This window comes from Polyodon spathula, chromosome 21 (genome assembly GCF_017654505.1).
Source record: "Polyodon spathula isolate WHYD16114869_AA chromosome 21, ASM1765450v1, whole genome shotgun sequence".
NCBI lineage: Eukaryota > Metazoa > Chordata > Actinopteri > Acipenseriformes > Polyodontidae > Polyodon > Polyodon spathula.
Genome location: NC_054554.1, coordinates 9,646,635 through 9,670,068, shown reverse-complemented (window position 1 = coordinate 9,670,068; position 23,434 = coordinate 9,646,635). Strand labels below are relative to the sequence as shown.

General features: G+C 38.1%; 3 protein-coding genes and 1 pseudogene across 4 annotated transcripts; 1 reads left to right on the top strand and 3 right to left on the bottom strand.

Moving 5' to 3' along the window:
• Positions 1-368: 368 nt before the first annotated feature.
• LOC121296013 (conserved oligomeric Golgi complex subunit 8-like) lies at positions 369-4,010 on the bottom strand. The gene is made up of 5 exons (XM_041221143.1): positions 3,672-4,010; positions 2,852-3,059; positions 1,615-2,433; positions 1,323-1,491; positions 369-1,222 (listed from the first exon to the last, which is right to left on the bottom strand). The coding sequence occupies exons 1-5, from the start codon at positions 3,998-4,000 to the stop codon at positions 927-929; spliced, it is 1,821 nt and encodes a 606-aa protein (XP_041077077.1). The 5' UTR covers positions 4,001-4,010; the 3' UTR covers positions 369-926.
• A 135-nt stretch (positions 4,011-4,145) lies between these two features.
• On the top strand, positions 4,146-5,980 carry LOC121296504 (annotated as a pseudogene).
• A 1,189-nt stretch (positions 5,981-7,169) lies between these two features.
• On the bottom strand, positions 7,170-12,427 carry LOC121296503 (transmembrane emp24 domain-containing protein 6-like). Its single transcript, XM_041222130.1, has 4 exons — positions 12,047-12,427; positions 10,350-10,476; positions 7,848-8,002; positions 7,170-7,418 (listed from the first exon to the last, which is right to left on the bottom strand). Exons 1-4 carry the CDS (start codon positions 12,257-12,259, stop codon positions 7,185-7,187), a joined length of 729 nt encoding a protein of 242 aa, XP_041078064.1. The 5' UTR covers positions 12,260-12,427; the 3' UTR covers positions 7,170-7,184.
• A 2,145-nt stretch (positions 12,428-14,572) lies between these two features.
• Positions 14,573-22,627, bottom strand: LOC121296505 (telomeric repeat-binding factor 2-like). 2 transcript variants are annotated; one of them, XM_041222132.1, is made up of 11 exons: positions 22,393-22,627; positions 21,920-22,015; positions 21,354-21,484; positions 20,752-20,835; positions 19,921-20,058; positions 19,585-19,703; positions 18,736-19,083; positions 16,989-17,069; positions 15,813-15,895; positions 15,451-15,506; positions 14,573-14,923 (listed from the first exon to the last, which is right to left on the bottom strand). In XM_041222132.1, the coding sequence occupies exons 1-11, from the start codon at positions 22,577-22,579 to the stop codon at positions 14,765-14,767; spliced, it is 1,482 nt and encodes a 493-aa protein (XP_041078066.1). In that variant the 5' UTR covers positions 22,580-22,627; the 3' UTR covers positions 14,573-14,764. The 2 variants fall into 2 exon arrangements, with proteins under 2 accessions (XP_041078066.1, XP_041078067.1); XM_041222133.1 differs by having other exon boundaries at positions 22,417-22,627.
• Positions 22,628-23,434: the final 807 nt, after the last annotated feature.

Here is a 23,434-nt window from a genome sequence, read left to right as displayed (position 1 = left end):
ACCGTTTTTTCAATGGAAATTAGCCCTATTAGAAAAATTACTTTTACCAAATTTACCCGGATAAAACAATTTCCATACTGACTGACACCGAACTTTCTCCAGTGGCAAGAGTGTTATTCTCTCAGTGAAAACAAAGACCACTGTTGACTAATTCAAAGACGACCTATTGTTGTAATCGTGCATGACAAATGCAATCGTTGCCTGTCCGTCGTCTTCACACAAACTGTAACCAGGCAACTGCCGTGAGGAGCAATCTACGCTGGATAGTTTTTTTCAAGCGAAAGGACATGTAATTACTGTATTCAGCAAGTAAGCGTACATTCTTTCCTTTTTCATTTCTTTTAAACATACCTGTAGCAGGGCGATTGCCCTTCACGAGGAAATTAGCGTTGGTGTAATTTATATGTGGAAACGGGTTTGTTTTGTGTGCTTTTTGGTGTTGGGATGTTTGATCTAATGATTAATTACAGACGGACGTTCGATTGAGACTTTGTCTGCCTGCCTTCTGTATGTGTCCTCTGCGTTACAATCGTTGGTAGCGTCATATGACCGGTTGTTTACTTTCTGTTTTGCGTTTAATAAATCCTGCGCACCTGTGTCGGCGTTCCAACTCAAACTCCAATGTCTCTCTGTCTTGCAATGCGGTTACCCACACGTGACACCAGTACCTTGTCACAAAACCTTTTAAATGTTGATCAATGTGAAGGAATCTTCATAAAAGTACTATATAATGATGCTCAATTCAGATTTGCCGTTTTGTGATTATTCTGATACAAAAAAAAAAGCCAAACCCTATTATAGTGAACACCCTGACATAACGAACATTTCTCCAGATCCCATGGGGGTTCGTTATAGTGAAGCTTGCATATCAACTCTTAAACGTGAACAGTCACGGAGTTGGTCTTGGATTACTCTTATTCACTATGTCAACTCTGATTCAGAGTTGCGTGTGTGTTCTCAGTTGAAATTGTAGAAGCAGAACCTGTGTGCTCAACAGGCACATCACCCTTCTGATCTTCCACTGGTCCAGAACTACACTCTGCTGCAGCACTAAGCCCCTCCTGGGGGCCAGGCAACATCATTGTCTCCAGGTCACTGCTGGTATCTGGGCCAACAGGGGTGAGCTCCTTCTTGGGTAAAATGAATTCCAGAGGCTCCAGAACCATGTTCATATTGATGCAACCCAGGGAAATATATTTGTGAACCTGAGTTGATGGGATTCCTGAAATAAATATAAATACGGATTAAGCCATTAAGAATTGTTTTTTTCCCCATGTCACTATTCTATAAAAATAAAACAGATATAGTCATAGAACACTTACCAAGTATTTGTGCAACCTGGGCGGGTGGGAAGAGGACCTGTAAGCAGCGATTGAGGAAGGGGACCATGTCCTCAGTGAAGGCAGAACAGAACTGGATGAAGAGCTCCCGCTCCCTGCTGCTGAACGCAGTCTCCTCTGCACGGTGGAACAGCAGGATAACCTTTGTCACCTGAACAAACCAGAGAGCAGAGGCTTCAAGTATAAAGCAGTTAAAAGACATAATGCCATGTGTACAAAAAGCTTAGTACACATGCTACATAGAAGTTAAATATTTTTAAAAAAAGTCACATACTTTGACAAGAGCATCTTCTAAGCACATGGTTACATCCTGGGCCAGAGCGACAGGGCAGCAGAGGCGCAGGTCATTAAAAGCCACTAGAACATTATTGAGGAAACAAGCCAAGGGCGGGAAGTCCAGGAGTGTCATGGGAGGCTGCAGGGTCCCAGGCTGGCTGCTGGGGGACACTTGAGGGATGGTGCTGCCCAGCACAGCAGGGGCTGAGATCAGAGTGTAGAGATTCATATCCTCCTGGAACTTGCTGAGGGCTTCTTGCACAGCCTTGTGGAATGTTTCCAGAGCAACTTGCTGGAACATGGGTGCCAGCTGACCTCGGAAATCTGCCCCGACTCGGCTGATGGACAAGCCAAAGTACATGCACTGGCCCAGCAGAGAATCCAGCCTGCCACCCACCCCTCGCTGCAGGTCTGTCTCTAGCGTCTGAAGGAACTCGGACACCTTCTGCACCACCCAGCCGTGGAAGATGGCACTCTCGTTCACCATCTGCCCGCTGGTGGGCAGGAGGGGATCCTCGTCGGAGAAGATGGCACGGTACTGGGTGAAGATGTCAAACAGGTGCACCCGGCAGGCCTCAATGGTCTTAGTGATGTGGAAGTAAGGGTCGTCGGTGGGGATGGAGCCCAGGATAGAGCGCAGCCAGGTTCCCCGGGCCTGCAGGAACTTGATGCGCAGCTCGGCCTCGGTGAAGACATCCATGCGCCGCAGGTAACCGATCACGCGCAGGCAGACTGGCAGCTGGGCATTGCTGCGAAGCTGCTGGAGGAGCTGGTTCAGCATCAGCTGGGCAGACTGGCGCACTTCATTCACGATGCCCTGTCGTGGGGAGAAACAAGAGGAGAGTGAGAGCCTGCCTTCACCACAATAAACAACCTTCCAATTTTCTTAACTTTTCCTTAGTTTAGAGTGATTCTCAGTTCTGTTCCTTCCATCTAAATTCACCTCATCAGCTAAATGTGAACTGCTCAGGTCCTAATACTGATTTCCTCATTCCATAAATACATGCAACTTTGTGACACTCCAAGTGCATGAGCAATCAACATTAAAGAATCTAAATTGAAATAGGTACTACATTAATAAAACACAACAAAGAATAAACTGAACTCTTAACCATTCAATGCAAATGATATGGAGCTGGGGATCAGGGTATAAGGTTACACAAGTTATAATACATTACAATCAAGCTGGGATGTCTTATTGATGTAAAATACATGGCATGAGAGCTGTGCATTACCTGTATAACAGGAAGGGAGGAATGCTTCTTCTCCAGTCTCTTGACATAGGCAGCCAGCTCCAAAGCCTCTTCATAGTAACCATTCCTGACACAGGTGTCCATGAGCTGTGGGATCTCCACAATCTCCAGGATCTCTGTGTGCCGATTCAGGGTCAGGCTGTTCATTCGCCGACTGGCTCCGATCTCCTCTGCCTCCTTTAGAAAACCTCTGGAGGAAAGAGGCGGAGAGGTGGGTTTGTGATTCAGCATCCTGAGACCACTATACTGCACTCCAACATTCTGAAGGATTTCTATTAGAACTCTGGGGAAAGCACAAGGAACTGAAACAAAAGTAAAATTTGACAACATGCTTTGTGAAGCTCTCTGAACGATTTGGTTTATAAGAAAAAATAAAATATAACCCAACTAGTGCATATCCTTACACCCACTCATAACCTACATTCACTTATCCTTACATTAAAATATTCACAAATGTGTGGCATAATAGTAAAAGTAGGCCATTTATTACAATTGTGTTCCACAACATGCAATAATCTTGCAGTTTTTGCAAGGGCATTGTGTTGGCATGGGTATACACTACTGGGGTAAACAACTAGTGGTAGTATTAATGGCGTGTTGGGAATGTTTGGACAGGACTGTATTGCTAGTTTATTGTTGACAGTAATCGTTGATGTTGGATACAGGTAGCAAACAATGGTAGTATCTGAAGGCAGTTTTACTTAGCTCGAATGCAATTATGCTTTTTTCATATGAAATAAACAGGACAGACGAACCATCTGACAACACCTCTGTCAAGTTTACTGATGGAAACGCAACTCACCTGCATTTTTCCCCAAAGCCTGGTAGCTTATCTAGAAGTCGTGAGACGCTACTCTCCACCACACCGAAGTCCCGATAGATCTCTTTGGTGCACTCTGCTGTGCGGATGAAGATTTTGTAGTTGGAGAACGCCAGCTCTCGGGTCAGCTGAAGAATCTGAGCCCGCTCCTCCGACAGCCTTTCGGGCTCCCTGTTTAACTTCTCTACCCCATACGAGCTTAGCTTCGATAGATATGTCGCGAAATCTGGGTTTTCTCGCCAGTTTACTGGGAAACTGTCTTTAAAAATCGAAGCCAAAATACTCTCATCTTCCACGTCCACAGCCGCCATCTTGGTGAGGTATTTTCTTGGCGTCATCAATTAACTTTATTTAAAAAGTTAAATAGAAAAGACAGTTGATAAGTGGTTTTGTGTTATCTTGAAGCACAAATAACAGGGAAGATATATGTAACTATGGTGTTTTAAATGTAGTTTGCACATTTATTTAAATATATGTACGCTTTTTAAAATTAACGAAGCAAATAAAACAAAACAAATTCTGTTTGGTCAGTAATGCCTGTGTTACTGGAGAGGTCGCTGTTCTTATTTGACCGGACTGTTCACACACTAGAAAGCTATTTAACACATTTTGTATCTCTTATGGTTCAAGAAAGCCGGTGCTTCTAATTTCGTGCACTGTTTGCCCACGTTGTGAGTTTATAGCGGTGTGTGCATTATACATCTAGAATATAAATTGTATTCACTCAAAAATGCGACCACTGACAGACGAAGAAATAAAGACCATGTTTGAGAAGCTCTCCAAGTAGTAAGTAGACACTAGTCAGTTTTGGTAATAATAATACAAAAAAAGAAATACAAACAACAGCATTGTCGTTTTTGTCCCTGTGCAGTACTGGATCAAACATCAAGCTTTTGGTAGATCGCCCAGATGGAACCTACTGCTTCAGATTGCATATCGACCGTGTTTACTACTTAAGGTAAAGTTACATTTTACGTGCACATATATATATATATATATATATATATATATATATATATATATATATATATATATACACACACACACACACACACAGTACGATCTGTTTCATTGTATAAGTGCCACAGCCTCGATGTCTTCATATTGGGAAGACGTGTCTATTTCACCATCTCCTTTTAATTTTCTGTCATGTAGTATTTGTAGTACATACAACGATATAAAATCACTGTACTAGCCATCATGATATGTGGGTGACGCAGGCTCCATTGCATTAAATCTAGCAAGCACGGTCACAAACATCACAAGCAGTACAATATCAATAGTAAACACACTTAACTCGGTGCTGAGACACGACAAAAGGAGCCTGCATGAGTGAGGGAATGGTGGTATCAGGAATGTTGCATGTGAGGTGACTACACTGAATCCTGTTGCCTTTTTTCCTCTGATTTCAGTTTAAGGTGTGGGTGAAGCCAGGAGCTGAGCAGTCCTATTTATATGGAAACCACATTTTAAAGTCTGGTCTGGGACAGATTCCAGAAAACACTGCACAGTACCAGGGCATAGTTGTCTATTCAATGGCTGATATACCACTGGTAAGTTTTCAAAAATAAACAGAAAAAAAAGCAATAATACCATTGTCCATGATTGTCAAATTTTATGAAACAAGTAGCAAATAACTTTATTTGCTGAATTGGCATTCAAACTATAGGGCAGTTGACATCCAGTCTACATGATTAAAGAAATCATACTCATTTATGTATTAGTTTATCAATACATGAAAATGTTGTATTTTGCTGATTGTCAGGTGTCAAATCTTTCTACAAAATAGTTGCACTTTAAAAAAAAGAATGGGAACAGTTTTTCTTAAAGTAATTGTAGCTAAAAGTTCCATAAAACATCCACTCGTAGGTCTAAAATGTGCAGTTTTGAAATACACATTTGACCCAGAACACACTGCTGAGGTGACATGACCCAGCAAGTGCAAATAGATAACCCAAGAACTGAGAGCTTCCTTAAACCTGAAGTAGCACCAGATATGATGTTTGAAAAACAAAATACATGTGTGCTATAACATGTTTAGTTTTAAAACTGCACAGACCTATGTAACTAGCTAAATTGCAGAATGGCTAAGATTTTTTAAATTATTTTGTTTGCTACAATAACTAAGGATGCAGGTTTGAATGTATAACCCATTTGTAACCTCACAGTAGAGTACCTTAAAGCAGGGATTTGGAGTTGCAGCAAAAACCACTCAGGAGTGCCGAAAGGTGGATCCAACGGCGATCGTGGACGTTGGAGACTATATAAGAAGCGAGGACAGCCTTACATAAACTGCACCAAGCTCTTTATAAAGTATGACTGTACAATAAATAACAGCACAAGGACCAAGTGAGCGAATCCACGATCTACAAGCCTCTTGCAGTGTTGCCCAAGCTCCCCCCACCTCAACCCAACCCTCAACCCCCAACATGGGAAGATGGTCAACAGCATATAAGCTCTGGAACCCTTGCAATGGAAAAAACAATGTGGTGGTGCCTCCAGAGAAGGAGTCATAATGTATTGATCTGGACTTTTTACAACAGTGGGCTTCTTGTGTAAGATGTGGTACACAATAAATAAGAAATGTTACATTGTGTTTAGTATTTTACTGCAAAACATCAATACAATGCTTGGTGTTTATAAATGCACATTTTGAAGAATGATTCTGTACCCCTCACCTTGTTTAAAGTGTACTGTCATTACTAGAGTTACCTAGGCAGATCCATATGGTACCTATGCCAAACCAGTAATAATTCACTGGTGGCAAGTGAATGTAATTTACCCGTCAAGCAATTACTGTCAAAAGACGATTTGCTAAATAAGAGTTCAGATGTTCTGTAAAGTTTATAAATAATTCCCCCCTCTGTTCAATCCAATAAACTTTTCAGTTCTAATCTTCTTCTTAATACTGCCTAAAAAGCATGTAAAAAATCACAACTAAAGAACAATTAGCTTCTAATTACACTAAATGTTCTCTTTACCTTTAGTTTATAGGTATTTTTGTATAACCTAGGAAAGTGTATTGGAAAGCCCTGCTCCTTAGCAAAGTAGCCCCAAGTTATAATTAGTCTTTCAGTTCCTAGTGATGCAGGTGCTATCTCCATAGCTACCAGTAGCGTCCCATAGCCCCTCAAAGATGTCTCTTTAAAAAAAAAAAAAAAGACAGTCGGCAATCTGTAAATTAAATTGAATACAAATAGTTAAGATAACACTAATTAAATTGATGCACTAAGTATCACTATTTGCAGAGGCTCAATTTTCAGTGAGGTGGTCAACTTGGCTTTGGAGATACACACACATAAAACATAACTTTGAAGAATTACAAGTACATTGAAAATGTAAGGGAAAGTAAACCAGTTAGTCATTTGAAGCTACTTGCTCTATTTCAAAAATGTCATTTTAATGCACCTTTGTACATGTAAGCCCATTTAAGGCATTCCAAGTAAATAACACATCAAAGTTGCTATCAGTTTTTTGAGAGGGAATTTGACAGCATTAACACCTTGGCTTCTGTGTATCTGTTGTGGTTTTTGTGTAGAAGAGACGCTTGAGAAAGTAAAGCTGTAAAAAGCCAGACAATACGATCACCAGGCTCTGAGCAGCAGACCACCAGGTCACGTAGTTGTAGTTAGATAGCAGCAGATAATAATCAGTCCCCTGGCGCATCCTGGCAAAGTTGTAGTATCTCCACATGTGAAACACATAGCTCTGCACCCTGGCAGCGCTCGTCTGGAAAATAAACATAAACACGGTCATGTACAAGTGTGTGTCCTCTCAAGGTTGTACCAGGTTAATAAATGATAATAAATAAATAACTCTTATCTCCCCCAGATATTGGTAGCCTTAACATATGTCTCTTTCCATTTGAGCTCCTTGGTTCATTACTGCAGCTCAAAGTAAAGTGTAAGTTATACAGTGCAGAAGTAAGTAAATGGATTCAGAAATAATAAAAGTTTGAGACAAAACTGACTACAAAATGTTTTAAGTTTTATTGCAGATCTGTTGATTGTGTGTTTAACATTATGGATAAATATAATAGCTACATGGTAGCATACTCCTAACTTAAGAAATACATCTCAGAAAATTCACCAAAAGTGAAGGAATGGACAATGTTGTTACCTTGTGGAACTATTTTTTCAGTGGTTTTAGGCTTCCTACCTCAATCATAGCCAATGTGTCATTCATTTGTTTTTTTTCCTGTTCTTTTTGATGCTGCATTTCTTCAAACCCATCGTAATAGACCCCAAAGTTTAGGAACACTTTCATGGACCCGAAACGGTTATGAAAGTTGCTCAGACAGATCTGAAAAAACCCTGAGGCCGGGGGGAAAAAAGAAAATAACATTATAAAAGCATGTTTTGTTAGCATAATCAGGTAAAACTATTTAAAAAAAATGTATTTGACTTAATTTTAAATGTTTGATTCTATTACAGATGTGTTAAGGAAATTCATGGTTAAATTAATTTTAATATAAGCATTTCCCAGATATTTAATTGAGACTGTTGACTGTGTGACATGCTTTGGCGATTAGGTTGTTAACACCGATTCCAGAACATTCTTAACCAGATCTACTTCAAAGCTTGTTGATTAGACTAAGACACAGACCAAAATCTATGTTAACTATTTGAAGCTCGCCTTCCAATCTGATTGTCTAGTCTCCTAAGGTGTCATAAAACTTACCAAGCCAAGCTGCATTAAGTATGCTGTTGTACCACTATTGTGTTAAAAGTTAGTTAAAATGCTTTAAGAATCATTTTTAATTACATAACTTGTAGACACAAGTTTACCAGTTATTAAAGTAAGTTTCCCAATAAACCTGAAGGGTCTATTGTGTTTTAAATGAATGTTATAAACTAATAAACTATTTTTGAATATTATCCTTTGATTGTATTAGGATGTTATTTATATGCTTGTAATTTTAATTTTGTATAGAGAATGAAACTGAAATTTATATGCTTCTCTAATGAATGTAACTAAAGTTATACTGAATAGGAGGTTTAAATGATAAATGTAAAATCCTTAGATAACAAAATAGGTCGACACATTACATTTCTAACACACCCTTTTTGTGTGACATGCAACTATCTATCAAATACTGTGAACCACCGGAAGGATTGACAAGGACTTGTTTACAGTATAAGGGAACACCTATACATTGTTATTTAAACTCAAAATAAGGATTTTCTCTCTCTGGATTCGCTCTTGCTCACTGGATTCGCTCTTTCTTCAAAATATCTCATCGCTCTCTGCTCATCAAACTCTGAAGTTCTTCAACGAAGATGCAATGATGTAATCTTCAACTCTGTCCCGTAGAAGATGGTCTCCCTCCAGAACGACGAAAGCTTTTGCCTACAGACTTCACAGAGATACTGCACTGCGCTGCTGCACAACTAACTTCTACACAGAGGATGACTGTGTTAAGAAGACCTTGTTTTAAACATTGCACCAACAGAATAAGTATCAAATTTATATTGTGTGTTTAGAAGTAACTGAACTGAAGCCATGCTATTGAAATTGTTACAATACATAATGTGCGTCTATTCAAGTAGATACTGAACATTGTATATGCGTACTTAGCCACTTGGAAGCTGGCACATGTATATGTAATGTGTGACTGAACCAAACAATGCATGATGAACTATTAAGACTGCTTCACTAATGCAGAACTCTCTGACCAGAGAGCACATCAAGGATTCATTATGAACATTTAACAATGCATTACTTTTCCTTGAATGTTTTATGTTTTCTTCTTTATACATATGTTTTTAACTATGAAGCCTAACCTTTATTCTTCTTCCTTTGAGAATATGAATAAATGTAATAATACATTTGGACTGTTAGGTTTCTTTTTGTCTTATAACAAATATTCATTTATGATTGATTTGAAATACTTAAACATACATAATATTAATTGTTTATCTCTTTTCATCATGAATCTATGGATAATTAAGCCAGAATTGCTAGTTCTTATTGAGGTATTGTGTTTATTGTGGTTAATTACATTAGGAGCTATAATGGGTATTTTCTTTAATGGTAATTGGCGAGGACACAGTTGTGATAAAAATCCTAAGTATACAACGTAATTATGCACAACAAATGTGGATAAAGAGCTGAATAAGTTTGAAATTCACTGTGGTATGAAAATGTAAATATGTAGTTTTAAATAATATTTTATATTAAAATGAAGCTGCACATGCAACATGTAGCACATTTGCAATAATAATAATTGATCATTTAAAACATCTTGTAGACTCCTCATATGCAATGAGTGATTGTGGACCTTTGAAACAAGGACATCCTAGAAACTGTAAAGAAATTTCTCTCAAGTGGGGTTGGGGTCAATTTCTGTTTTTCAATTCCAATTTCTTTTATAAAACAATTCCCAATACCAATTTCCATTCCCTTTTAAATCAATTCAAACACATCATTGATTAAAATTGCAATTCACAATTTTCTGTTACAATGAGCTCACAGTTGCAACAAATTACTTGAAGTCACTGTTAGTCAATTAAATTAGCATGAACAATTAAAGCGCTTGAACAATCACAACAATTATTAGGTCTCAAAAATATCAGCCCCAAATCAATTGGGGAATTGATTTAAAAAAGGAATTGGAGAACAGGATTTTACCCCCACCTTGCTCTCATGCGAATCTGGTACCTGTCTCTTTGGTCCTAAAGTTGATTTGACCCCGTACATCCTGTGAGGTGCCCATGAGGAGCCCCTCTGGAGAGTTCACAGTGGCAGTGATGTGCCTGTCCTTCCCAATCCCAGTCACCCACTGAACCTACACAAAAACACACATCACTGGAACAAGCTAAATATAACTGCACCCAACAGCATCAACTGAACAGGCTGCACACAACTCCACCTTTATATATCTACAGCAAATACAATTCATACTTATAATGCACACCTCAGTACTAATTGCTCAAGTGTACACCATGAATAACTTCTGTCTATACATAATACAGCATTATTAAAGATAATTTAAAGAGCAGACACATACAGTACTAATCATTTATTAGTCCTAATTTTTTTATATATATATATATATATATATATATATATACTGCACTTTCAGCCGGTCCTTAAACACTTTTCTAAATACTTTGTGAATAGGTTCTTCTAAAGCTTTTTAAAGATTTGAACCTCTGATTGGTGTAGGGAATCTTGACTAGAATGCTCATACTTAAAACTCCACTGTGAATACAATGAATTTTTGTAATTCTTGTGGAAAGAAGTTTTTAAAGTAATCCTTCAATCTATTCCTGGCAGGGTTTACTGATAGAACATGGAAACATAGAAAAAGGATTACTATTATTTAGTTTACTTAGTACTTAATGGAAGATGAAGATAAGCTGTACTGTTAACAATACTTCAAGAAAAGATAAGCAATCAAGTCAGGCAGACTATTTCATAGTACTTAGCCAAAACATTTGATTTAGAGGTATTTTAATCAACCTTTCAACTATATACCTCACCAGCTATTACAGAAAGAAAGTTTTACCCTTGAGGATATTTGTCTTTTCTTTTTTTCTACTTTGTTTTAAAAGATAACCCTTTGTGGGTATTTCTCACATGAGCTTTGTGTGCTGAGGCCTATGGGTTATTTCTCTGAAGCCCTTTCTCTGAGAAGAAATCACCACTGGGCTGACATTGGCAGCTTACAGATAATAAAATAGACTTCCTCTTGAAGGAACTGCAATCTTAATTTGTATTCAGTTACTAATTATATTACCAATTATTTTTCCTTGCAAAAAACATACACATTTTATTAAAAATCCATAAACATGATATTTATGTGTCAGACAATTTGAAGATATTTGACCTCACCTAGTCCCACTATACTAGCATTCTATTTCTTTATTTAAAACCCATTACTGATCTGGAGAACTTAAATTCAAGACATGACCACCGTTAAACCAATCACCTCTTTAACTGCCCAACCTGCTTAACCTACTGAACGCTGGAAGCAGGGACCACTAGTTCCTGCCGGGTACCTTTCCAGAAACAGTGAGGTGCACTTTCCCCACAGCAGTGAGTGAAACCTGTAGGCAGACGGATTTCAAAAACTTGAATCGTCCACTACTTTCAAAAGTGACCTATGAAAATATATCTGCATGTATTCCCTGTAAACCTCAACGCTCGGAGAAAGCAAATTGAACAATCAAGTGTTATCTGATTCTAAATTGTACCAACACCTTTTTTTAGCACTAATGCTGGTAATTGCATCTGTTTAATAAACATACGGTACCTTTGAAAAAGTGTAATCTTGATGTTTCTTGTGCTCTTTGTGATGTAACATCCCAATAGAGAGTGTATTGTTGCAGGATCATTCAATCAGAAACCCTTACCTCGTAACTGAAGTAAAAATTCCCACTCTGGTGTGCAAAATGCCAGAAACACTCCAGTGCAGCTGCGGGGAGCACATAGGAGAAGTCATATCGGTCAGACCCCCGGAATAAGGACTGCTCTCCACGGACAGCTAGGGGCTCCGACTTCTGACACCATCCCCCAACACACAGGATTACAAACACTACAACACACACTGCGCCGGGCTTCAGCATCTTCTCAAGAAACTGCTGTGTCTAACACATGCAGTGAACAGGAAGGTTTGTTTCTTTCGCTGAATGCTGATACCTTCTTCAGACCTGGAGAATGATTAACTTTTCTAAACTCCTCCCTCCAAACCCTTTCCTTTAAAAAGTTTTTGCAGCCACTACTTGTCGGGTATATCTGCAGCTGCTGCGTGGAACAATGTGCTCAGCAATACAAGTGTTTGTGATTCACAAAAAGGTACCTACTGAATGGTAATTAACCCTTTAAACTTTGCAGGCTGGTATTGTGCGATTTCAAAGTTTAACCGTCTTTCAAGTGAAAATTGTCGGTTCAGTGAGGAAAATTATTCAGAACCGCTGTATTCGTCCTATCCCTAATATATATATATATATATATATATATATATATATATATATATATATATATATATATATATATATATATATATATATATATATATTAGTGACAGATTGCCCTCTGGTCACAAGTTTTTCTTCTTCAAATAAACACTTTTAGACACAGGATGCCAGGAAACGCTGTTGCGTGTTTATTATTTACAACAAAAAGAAAATAAACAAAACCTAACCCGATTTCGGGCCTTAGCTAAACAGTTCATGTTCTTAACTAATAACAAGCCTGTTACCTCATCACCAGAACCAAATCGTAATCCAAATACATTTTCCAATAGTTCGTTTTCCAGTTTCTCAATACTCCATTACTCTGCAACTCTCTCAACCAGACTCCTACTATCACCCACACCGAAACACACACACTCACACCCTTTTAAACATAATTAATTAGTTAATTGATTTAACCAGGAGTTGGTCTTGACTCCAGAAACCGCTACACCCCCACCCCGCCCCCCCCCCCCCCCTCCCCCCCCCCACCCCCCCCCAACCCCACCCCCCCCCCCCCCCCCCCCCCCCCCCCCCCCCACCCCACCCCCCCCCGCCCCCCCCCCCCCCCCCCCCCCCCCCCCCCCCCCCCCCCGTATGGTCATTGCTAAATAAGTCATTTATTTTAAACCAGATTTAATTACTTTTTTAGTCTCCCTTTTTTAACACACCATTACCATTTACCAGTTTATCAATAAACCCATTTTTAGTTTTAATTTCAAACACATATCATTAAATTTCTTACCACCCACTTGGTTTACATTCTCCTTTCACATTTTGCTCCTTTCCTAACCAATCCTTCACTGTATATATATATATATATAAAAAACAACCCCCCTTGGGACCTGGAGAAATGTTCGTTGTCAGGTTCTTCACTATAATAGGGTTTGGCAATTTGCTGTATCAGAATAAAAGAATAAACACCCAAATTAAATTGAACATCTTTATATAGTATACAGTAGTTCTTTCCAGACAACTTCACATTGATCAACATTGTTAGTTTTTGTCATAAAATGTAATAAAAAGTTGAATTATTTTTTATAAAGTATTCAAGATAAAAGGTAAAAAAATGTGTGCCAGAGAGGTGCCTTCAATTATCCCTGTACACACATCAACAAGTACTTTGAGGTGATGTTGATTTATTTGCCTTTTGAATAGGTAGATAAATCAACGTCACCTTAAATTTTAAAGTACATATTTAATACGATTTAGTGATTAAAATACTGTCACTTATCAAGTAGACGTTTGAAGACCCAGTTCTTTATTCCTAGAAAATGTATAACACGCTGGGATAGCTCTGGACAGCTTATTCAAATATTTGAAAAGTAGAGGTGGGGAGGGATCTATTCTGGGATTCCAAAGTATTTAAAAGACAATGACTAAGCAAAATAAAATGTTCAATAGTTATGTACACGGCTTCAAACACAATTTTTGCCAGGCATGTGGTGATCACACAGAACACTGGCATATAAACAGTGGACAACAAAACAGGTTTGACAGCTGGAACCCCCTTCTCCGCATGCATTGTGCACCTTTGGGTATTTGCATATTACCCAATTTTTGCATCAAAATAAAAATTTCAATACCATATTCTTCAGGTATTCGGACCCTGGCAAGCTGGTATTTGCTCAGTTGCAGTAGCAGCGGTGCTATCACTAAAAAAAAAGGTTAAAACGTACCCCTCCACTAACTGGGCAGAGAGGCAAAGCTTCCTAGTAGAGCACGTCATGTTAATATTGATTGCAAAGGGACATAATTTCAGGGTTACTTTACAATTTTGTGTATAAAAACATTCATAAAAACTGTTCTTTTCAGCTAGAAATTGGAAAGTGTAGGTAAAATCATATCATATATATATATATATATATATATATATATATATATATATATATATATATATATATATATATATATATATTAGCTCAAAGAGCCAGCTGCCCAACGTTTCGATATGTTGTACATATCTTTCTCAAAAGCCGGTTTAAAAACATGCAATAATTAAGCCATAAACCTAAAATTGCAACTACAAACTTAACTAAACCTAAAAATTCAAGCCCTAATTTTAAAGAAAAATGACTTAACCATCTACAGAGATACAGTGTCCGTGGAGCATCTTAACTAAGTAATTTTAAGCTTTTTCATCGTTCTCCATCGATCTTTGATCATTATGGTTGTCCTTCCCACAAATGGGTAGTTTAGCTGAATTGCCTTCCAGTTGCCTTCCCCGAATTTGGACACCCCTTTCTTAACCCACATTGTCTCTTCCCAGGTCCACTTCTGCAGAAAGAAAAGGAAAGAGTTACAGTGTACTGTTAGCACGATGAACATTTTCAAAAAGACAACCCTAACAAAAGTCAAATTATTTCTGCTGTGCAGTTTCAGATTGCACAGCTTCACCAGGGAGGGATACCAAATAAAAAAAAAAATAAAGATTTTTTCTATGGAAGCCAGACAATACACAAGTATTAACACTCATAACATCACTAGCAAAGAAACCGCAACAGTGTAACTGCACTGATCATTTTTCCGTTGGGACAGTCATTTTCAGAATCCATCAATCCCATGATGCAGAGGTTGAAAAAGCAAAATGAATCTCAAAGATTCTAGTAAAATTAAGCACTGGAAATTATGTAATTAGAACTGAAGTAACATGCATTCATACCAAAACTGTGTTGATCGGTCTCCGAGGCTACAGAAAATGCAAGAAGAACATGTTGCCTAAACCAATCGGACCAGTTTAAATAATGAGATATTTTGGCCAGGGGTGTTAGATTTTGATAAGTTGAAAATGAAATGTTTCTTACCTTTTTTGTACTATGCCCAGTAATACAGCTTTCATCTAATGCCTTACTTTTGTAGTCTAAGAAGAGAAAACAAAACAGTATTACACATTTGTAAAGTGTTCAGTTGGAACCACATACCCCAATTTAAGAATGGATATATACAGACTCAAATAAGTCCATTGGCAGAACTGGGGTTGGAGCAGGTGTTGGCTTGGCAAACTTATCCACTTTAAGTTTTGTACTTCCTTTATTTTACGCTACAGTACATCATAAAGACGAGAACGTTGACATTTGGAAAGCGTGAACAAAAACTAACTTGCAAGAATCCTATGAGGATTGGTTACGTAATATAGTTGGTAGTTTAAAAGCAAAACAAAAATTACTAGGTCCTAATCTTGGGCAGAATAAAGATTCTTCATCACTCCAGTGCTCCACTTCCTCTCTCACTGGGTTGGACACATTTAACCTAAAATGAAGACAAATATTAGTACCAAATATTCTGGATAGCAATATTTAATACAACAGTTCTGGGTCATGTAAAAAACACATCCATACAAAAATTCCAATAGTATTCTAAATATAATGGGTTACATTTAAAAGCAGAATTAAACAGTAGCCATGTTTGGATTTTCATATTCAGTGCACTGCAGTAGTCTACAAAATGCATTTAAAATGCCAATCTGTTCGGATGTCTTTTCTTTAAAATGATGACATTTTGATCTGGTCGGCCGCTGCAAGAACGTTTTTAAATCCTCATGCTTTAGTACCAAATGCAGCGGGTTAAGAGTTTCTAAAACCGGGGTTGAGCGCAGTTGCAACGGACCTCAATCACCAAGGGACGCGTATGACAGGGAAAAGAAAACAGATTCAGATTTGAAAGTTGACAGTACAGTAATTGCAGACATCTTTGTGTATTAACATGCAGTAAAAAGTGTTGTTTGTTTTTACTATGAGTGGCACCAGCAAGAAATCAAACCACTGCCCCTTTATGTGTTAAGCCAGAGCCTGGTGTCTTTAATCAAAGGTTTGGCATTTAAAATGTAAAGCTGCAGGAGAGTGAATATTGCAGGGCAACAGTAATTTCAAATGTACATACCAATGTTTATAAAACACACAAGTAGGCAGTTTCATTTAAAACATTGTGTAGTTTTTCTTTTCAGACAAAACAATATCTTCAAGCAGCAGTACATTAATAAATATATAAACACATTTGCATATCTGCAAAGTAAATTAACAATTAATTCAACAGTAATAAGTTCTAGCCAATTAGTAGCCCTCTACAGCCAACGCATAGGGACTATTTAGCACTGGTGGAAGGAGACATTGAATAAATTGCAATTTAAAGCTTAAAATGTAGCTTTATTTTTATTTTTGTAAAGCCGCTTTAGAAGCGCAATAACACACTTGAAGGCGTGAGTTGTACTGATACAACCCACTTCCCAGGTGCATTCAGAGGCACGAGGTGCCAACTCCTTCTCGTGTGTTATTGATAACTTACAATCTGTTTTCGCTACTAGCCTTTGCTGGACAAATCAATGCACATTCAATGGCGATCCTACCTTTTCCTTGGTACGAAATTATTCTGTAAAATGGAGTCGTCAGTATCATCAGTCTCTTCCTGGATCAGCGCAGCTGGACTCCTAAGAAGAGATTTCACAATCACTACCTAAGTGATTGAAGTTTACAGACTGGCAGAAAGTCCTCTCTCACTACTTTCCATACTGACTGCCAATTATAGCCAAGATCCAAAAATCAAAAAGACCACCCTGACCTGTATTAGCGGAAGTCGAGATCCTGCTCAATGCTCAGTTAAGGAGTTTTATTATTTTTTTTTACCTTTTCTTTTCTGCGTAGTTCTTACTCTGGTGTTTCTGACCACAATGGCAGAATTGTCTCTATAGCCCCAGAATTTGACACTCAATAACTTACACTTAATATTGTTACTACCAGATTCCATGACAACTGGATAAGCGGTTCTCCATATTTCATCCCCATCTAACATTATTAGTAGTAGTAGTAGCAGAAAGTATTAGAGAGCACACATGATTCAGCATCAGACTGATTTTAGTTATACCGACACTGAAAGGTCCGTCACAGCGTTGAGAGACGAAGAATATTTGTGATTTGTGACAATCATCTTTGGATTATTACACTGTTAACCAGAAATGGACATAAAAAAACAAGTATGTTAGTAACATACATCCTCACCACAGCTGTAAAATATAAGAGTAAGTGCTAATAGCAGCACTGCAGATAAGATGTGTACTGGGTGTCTTACACATTGAAAAAACATGAATTATGTACAGTATTTAAATTGAATGCAGAAAGAATATGCATAACAATTTTGCCAAGTTCACATGTTATCAAGCTTCATGTACTTTGTTGATTCCCAGCATCTCTATGGTCAACTGTGAATATACTGCATTCAGTAGCTAGAGAATGGATCAGAGAAATGCCAACACTGACAGCCATTTGTAGCATGCCTGGAAATTGTCAGAAACATGTGACTAAAACGTGTTTGTGACTGGTGAATAAGCGACTGGATTCTTGAGCCTTAGTCCCTCTCAACCTTTTAACCTACCAATTTACCTATCTGTCAACTGAATTTTTGGAAGGTAAATCTATATAATACAATATTTTGATTTGGAAAGAGTCGAGATGCTCTATATTGCTATAGCAAGGAGAGCAACAAGGAATACATTATTATCATTTCTTTATTTGCATTGGTGCACTATCGGTATAGTTTAAAAAAAAAAAATATATATATAGTATCTGCCTGCAGACCTTTTGTTAAGTATATGCCGTCTGCAGCACTGGAATTCATTTTTTTCTGTTTCTGTGTTTATTTGCTTCACAGCCATATTTTTTGTGGTCAATAAAACAAATAAAGTAAGTGTGGTTTATGTTTTTATCGTAGACCAAGTTTTTGTACAGTAGTTCTAAGTAACATTACAGTTCAAATGTAAGGCTGTAGTTAATGCATACCACATAAGTTAAACTATGTACCATATTTATTGTAAGTAATCATGACTAAGGGAATGTGGCATTTTACACACCCAAAATACACCCTACTCCATGTCTAAATTGGGGGGGTAAATTACTCAATGACCCAAACCCCAAAAATCAATGACTCCTCTGTATGGAGCGCTGGCTATATGTATCATGTAAACAGCCATCATAACCTACATCTCCATATAACCCTGTACTCTGATTCAATAGCTTGCACAATATATTGTCCCTATCAAGTTTAATTACAATTGGTTACCTGTTTCTCTTGATAAAGTTTCAGAGCAAAGCAGCGCTTACCTTTTCTGTGGACGGTTGTTGCTGTGGTGCTGCTGCCAGCGGGACGGGGTGTTGCTCCTGTGTGGGCTGGCCTCCACACCCTCACTCTCCGTCTGGCTGTCCTGCTCTAGTAGCAGGCGGGACACGGGCTGCTCGCGTCTCACTCGTTTAGGGGTGTCTGGCTCGAACACTGACTCCTGGCTCCTAGAGCTTCTTAGTGAGTTGCTGGGTCTCTCTGCTTCTCGGGGGTCAAGATCCGTCTCCTCCAGGCGAGTGAATTCTAAGCTTGGCTCCTCCATCGTGGACATGGCACAGAATGCAGCTTTGAGAACCAAGCGGCCAAAGGTGGTCCAGGCTGTCGAGGGCTCCCTCAAAATCAAAAGGCACGTTAAACAGCAGTTTACAATACTATAACAGATTGGTAGTACATTCAAATCATCAAAATAGCATCATTTCATATTCAATTGCATGGTAGAATGTTAAACATTTTGTGAGCTGAAACTAAAATTTCTCAGTGGCAATGAAAATGCTTCAGAGATATCAATATCATGAAATAGGAGATCCCCTTGAGCTAGGATATCCACAGTATGCAAAATGTGTGATATTTGTACAAAACATACATTTCCAGATTTTGAAACCTCTTAAGAGTCAACACAACTGGATAAGGTATTCTCTGGATACAAACATTAGTGTGACATTCGAATGGATAATATCTGTTGAGCTTGTGTGTTTTTATTCTGACAATGTAAATAATGTATAACGTCTGACCAGCGCATTTTCTATAGTGAAAACTAAGTTGATCTAAAACACTCCAAGATTAAAACCTAAAACTCTCTCTAACACAAAACTATAATCTTAAACCTTACATACCTGTGGACAGGAGATTTCACATTTTTAGCTTCTGATGAGGATTGGGGCTCTTCTATAGCTGTTTGTTCAGTTTCCTTTTCTCTCACTGTGCTTTCTGAGGCAATGTGATGTTTTGCAGTCTTAAAAAAAGAACAAGTTATGTAAGGAATAAAGACAGTGACTATTGCTTTCAAAGATAAACCAAGAGACAGTCAACTTTGTTTCTGATAAAACAGGAGTTTTTACTCTGAAGCAATTAAGAGCAAGTTCAGCCTTGCAGAACCATGCAACAATACATATATCTATCTTTCCAAACTGTATATTCTTTGCTGGAATAACCATTTTTGGTAAACATACCTTGAGTAAGAAAGGCTCAGAGAAACTGACAAGACTCTCAGTGAACTGAAACATTTCCTCCCTGAACTGCTCATATGTCTTCTTTAAAGCTGAGTTAATACGCTTCTTCTGCTGGATAATGCCCAGTAATAAGGTTTTCTAAAGAAAGAAAAAGAAAATAAGTCAACTGAGGAGTGGTGAAGCAAGTCGAGGCGCTTGTGGTCTTCCCAGTGACTAAAGCGTCACAGTCACTGCACAGGATTTAACTGAACTCTCTGCTCCACCAATTCACTCCCTTCCCTGAGCAAGCAGGTTCATACAGATCTAAGCAAGACCAACATATATCCCTCATCCACACAACACCCACCAAAACAGCACCTGAGCAACTGAAACACTGGGTAGTAAAAACACATCTAACGCACCATTTACTTTTAATGTTAATGCAACATAATTCAATACACGTACTACTAACATTTTGTCTCTCTCTCTCTATAGATACACACACACACTGCTTTACTCATTGCCTCCACTAGTATTTTCTACTATTATAACAACCTTGACTTGCATAAAGAAGGAAAAACATTGAGTGAAATAGCTCACATAACTTGATTTTCAAGCTGTGTTATCCGAGGCATAATCAACAAGTACTGAGAAACCCAGGACTAGAATACCCAAAAAGCTGTATAACAAGGATGAGCAATACTTGAAGATAATATCCTTAAGGAATAGAAAGATAGACAAGTGTTGAATTGACAACAGAATTGGCAGAAGGCACTTTTGCACAGCAGTGTATGGTTCTGGTTCTTGTATCAATTCCTACACAAATACATTGAAATCAACATGGCAACTAACCTTAGCAGTGTCACCCAGGAAATGGTTCTTCAGTATATAACTAGCCCTCTCAAACTTCTTTTGTTTAATACACACAATTACAGCCTGCAAAAATACAAACGTATTGACATGAATGATTCCTAAAAGATAAACCAAAGATGTCCTGTATGTATGTAGATTTTATCTCATCTTCAAAGATCACTGTTGGAATATGCGTCCCCATATGGTCGAGATAATCAATTGTCAGAGTTCCTGATTAATGAGAAACAAACAATTTTAAAAGTAGCGTGGTTAAGTCTTAATTTAATACAGTCAACTCAGCTCAAGCTTTAAAATTATGAAAACGTGATTTGTCCAGGTCATCTCCCACATTAGAAAAAGAATAGATTAAAAGGACATCAAAAAGGGCATATTAAACCACCAGACATTTTCACACCATGCAGGGAGTTACATGGCTCTTCTTTTGCTTGCACATCACACCATCCTGGCACAGTTTTCTCAATAAAATGAAACTGTATGTGTATCATCAACCACAAATGGAGAAAACCTCCCCAGAATCTGGTCCACTTGAGATGGAATATGTTTAAAAAGGTACTTTTGTTAAAAAATGAAACAGATTTTACCATTTCTCTGATTGAGTTAGAGACCCTCCCCACCAAGTCCTGAGGCAGCACCACCTCTTCATCTATTAGGTGTAAAAGTCTGAAGGCAGACTCCAGGGGAGTCAGATCCCCCTCTGAATCAAACTGATAACCTGGAAGAGACAGTGCAGCTCGCATATTAGAATCAAAAGAAAACAATGTCGGTGACTTTCATGGCATGAGCTATACACTTTTTTCACTGCTTAGTGTAGTACAGAAACAAGGGCCTAGCATCCTGCCATATGTAAACCGAATCAATTCATTTCCCTCCCACCACTCTGCTTAACACAGTCAATTGTGATCATATATTATAAAGAAACAGGCCTGAAAATCAGGTTTGTTTCTTGTAAAACAAAAACATAAAAGTGATGCCATGACAAAAATGAAACACGTTTTTCATGAATGAGCTACAACAGAACTGGAAGATAATGCATCGCCTACTGCTGCAAGTATATGTAGTAGTAACATTTGACCCATACTGTTGGAGAAAGCATGAAAGACGTGACAAAATGAGAAGTACGGTTTGATGTTAGCTCATGAAAACTTACTCAGATTCTCTCCATCATTGATTCGGGACATAAACTGCATTACCCGAAGCTTCCTGGTGACCTCCTCTGACTGTTCAAATGGGCTAACTATCATGTCTAAGAATGAAAACAACGGTATTTACTGAGCTACTGTTTACACCACAAAACACCATTCCATTTGTATAACACCATGCATCAGTATCACATTAATAAAAGTCAGTACTCACCAAACGACAAACAAACTGCTGTATTAATGAAAATGGACTGATCTGAGAATCACAACATTGTAAACTGCCAGATATTCTCTGATAAACAATGCCACTAAAATTCCAAATTTTCGGGGTATACAGTTGAAAAAAACTGTAATATCAATTCTCCTGACCTTAATAGTGAACTAAAGGTAGTCATATGTATTTTTATATGTATATATGATATCATTCTTTATATATACTAACATATTTATATACACACACACACACACAAAAAATGGTTACCCTGAACGACATCGCGAATCTTACAAAAATCGTCATAACTTCCATCTCGAAAAGCTGCCATCGCAGAATAGACATAGTAATCCAGAACCCAGCGAGCCACGACTTTTTCGGGACCCAGGGATTGAACCTGGCCCTGTCCGATGCTACGAGTGCTACAGCAGGGCTCATCCTCACCCCGTCCCGCCATGTTTATCCCCACAAAACAAAAACAAAAAACAAAAAAAAACAAACAAACCAAAAAAAGTTTCAGATAATGACGTAAAAGATCTGCGACAGACAATGTTGGTTGTACAGACCTATTTATTAGGACACTAGATCGACACACCCCCTGTTGAAGTACGTCAGGCGTCGGCCATCTTACGTAGTTCTGAGATATTCCTATGGTTACCGGTTGGCATTTTTAGTAGAGCAGGTATTAAGTTTAGAAATGCTTCAACAATGTGTCGCGCATGGCTGTTATTTTAAAAGGACAGGAGAGATAAAGGAACAAGGAATAACTTTCCATCGGTAATTGTGTATTTTTAGCAATTAAGACCTAAAAAAAAAAAAAATAGGTGGATATATATGTCTTTGTAACGCCGCTGTGTAAGTTTGGATCAAGCATCCATCAGGTAGATTGCTCATTGGACTGCTCCCCTGAAAACCTCTTACTTAGACTGTTGGAAATGAAATAGTGAAAAGAGACTAGGACAGAAAGAAATAAAGGCAACATTGAATCCACAATGATAAATACAATGCAAAAGCCTATATTTTGGGGACAAAATACAGTCACCCTTTGGGTCTTTGCAATATGTATCTGATACCAAGGGTTCACCATCATGATACACAAACTGCAAACTGAGACTTAGAGAAATTTAACAAATAACTTAATACATTTTCCAGTTTCTTTATCATTTACATTGTTTCCCTGTCTTACCATATCTAAAATAAATCTATAACATAACCAATCATTCATAATAACAACACATTGGAACAGCTGCAACTCCATTAACAGAATCATTTGCTGTAGGATACACACTTTGGCAAATGTACTGACAGCAAG

Coding starts and splice junctions, on each gene's coding strand:
- LOC121296013 (XM_041221143.1), bottom strand. CDS start 4,000: ATGGCGGCTGTGGACGTGGAAGATGAGAGTATTTTGGCTTCGATTTTT. Junction 3,060..3,671: donor GGCTTTGGGGAAAAATGCAG/GTGAGTTGCGTT, acceptor TCTTTCCTCCAG/AGGTTTTCTAAAGGAGGCAG. Junction 1,223..1,322: donor CCAGGTTGCACAAATACTTG/GTAAGTGTTCTA, acceptor TATTTATTTCAG/GAATCCCATCAACTCAGGTT.
- LOC121296503 (XM_041222130.1), bottom strand. CDS start 12,259: ATGCTGAAGCCCGGCGCAGTGTGTGTTGTAGTGTTTGTAATCCTGTGT. Junction 10,477..12,046: donor ATTTTTACTTCAGTTACGAG/GTAAGGGTTTCT, acceptor GTTTTTGTGTAG/GTTCAGTGGGTGACTGGGAT. Junction 7,419..7,847: donor ACACATTGGCTATGATTGAG/GTAGGAAGCCTA, acceptor TTTATTTTCCAG/ACGAGCGCTGCCAGGGTGCA.
- LOC121296505 (XM_041222132.1), bottom strand. CDS start 22,579: ATGGCGGGACGGGGTGAGGATGAGCCCTGCTGTAGCACTCGTAGCATC. Junction 22,016..22,392: donor GATTCGCGATGTCGTTCAGG/GTAACCATTTTT, acceptor TTTCATTCTTAG/ACATGATAGTTAGCCCATTT. Junction 14,924..15,450: donor CTGGGCATAGTACAAAAAAG/GTAAGAAACATT, acceptor TTCTTTCTGCAG/AAGTGGACCTGGGAAGAGAC.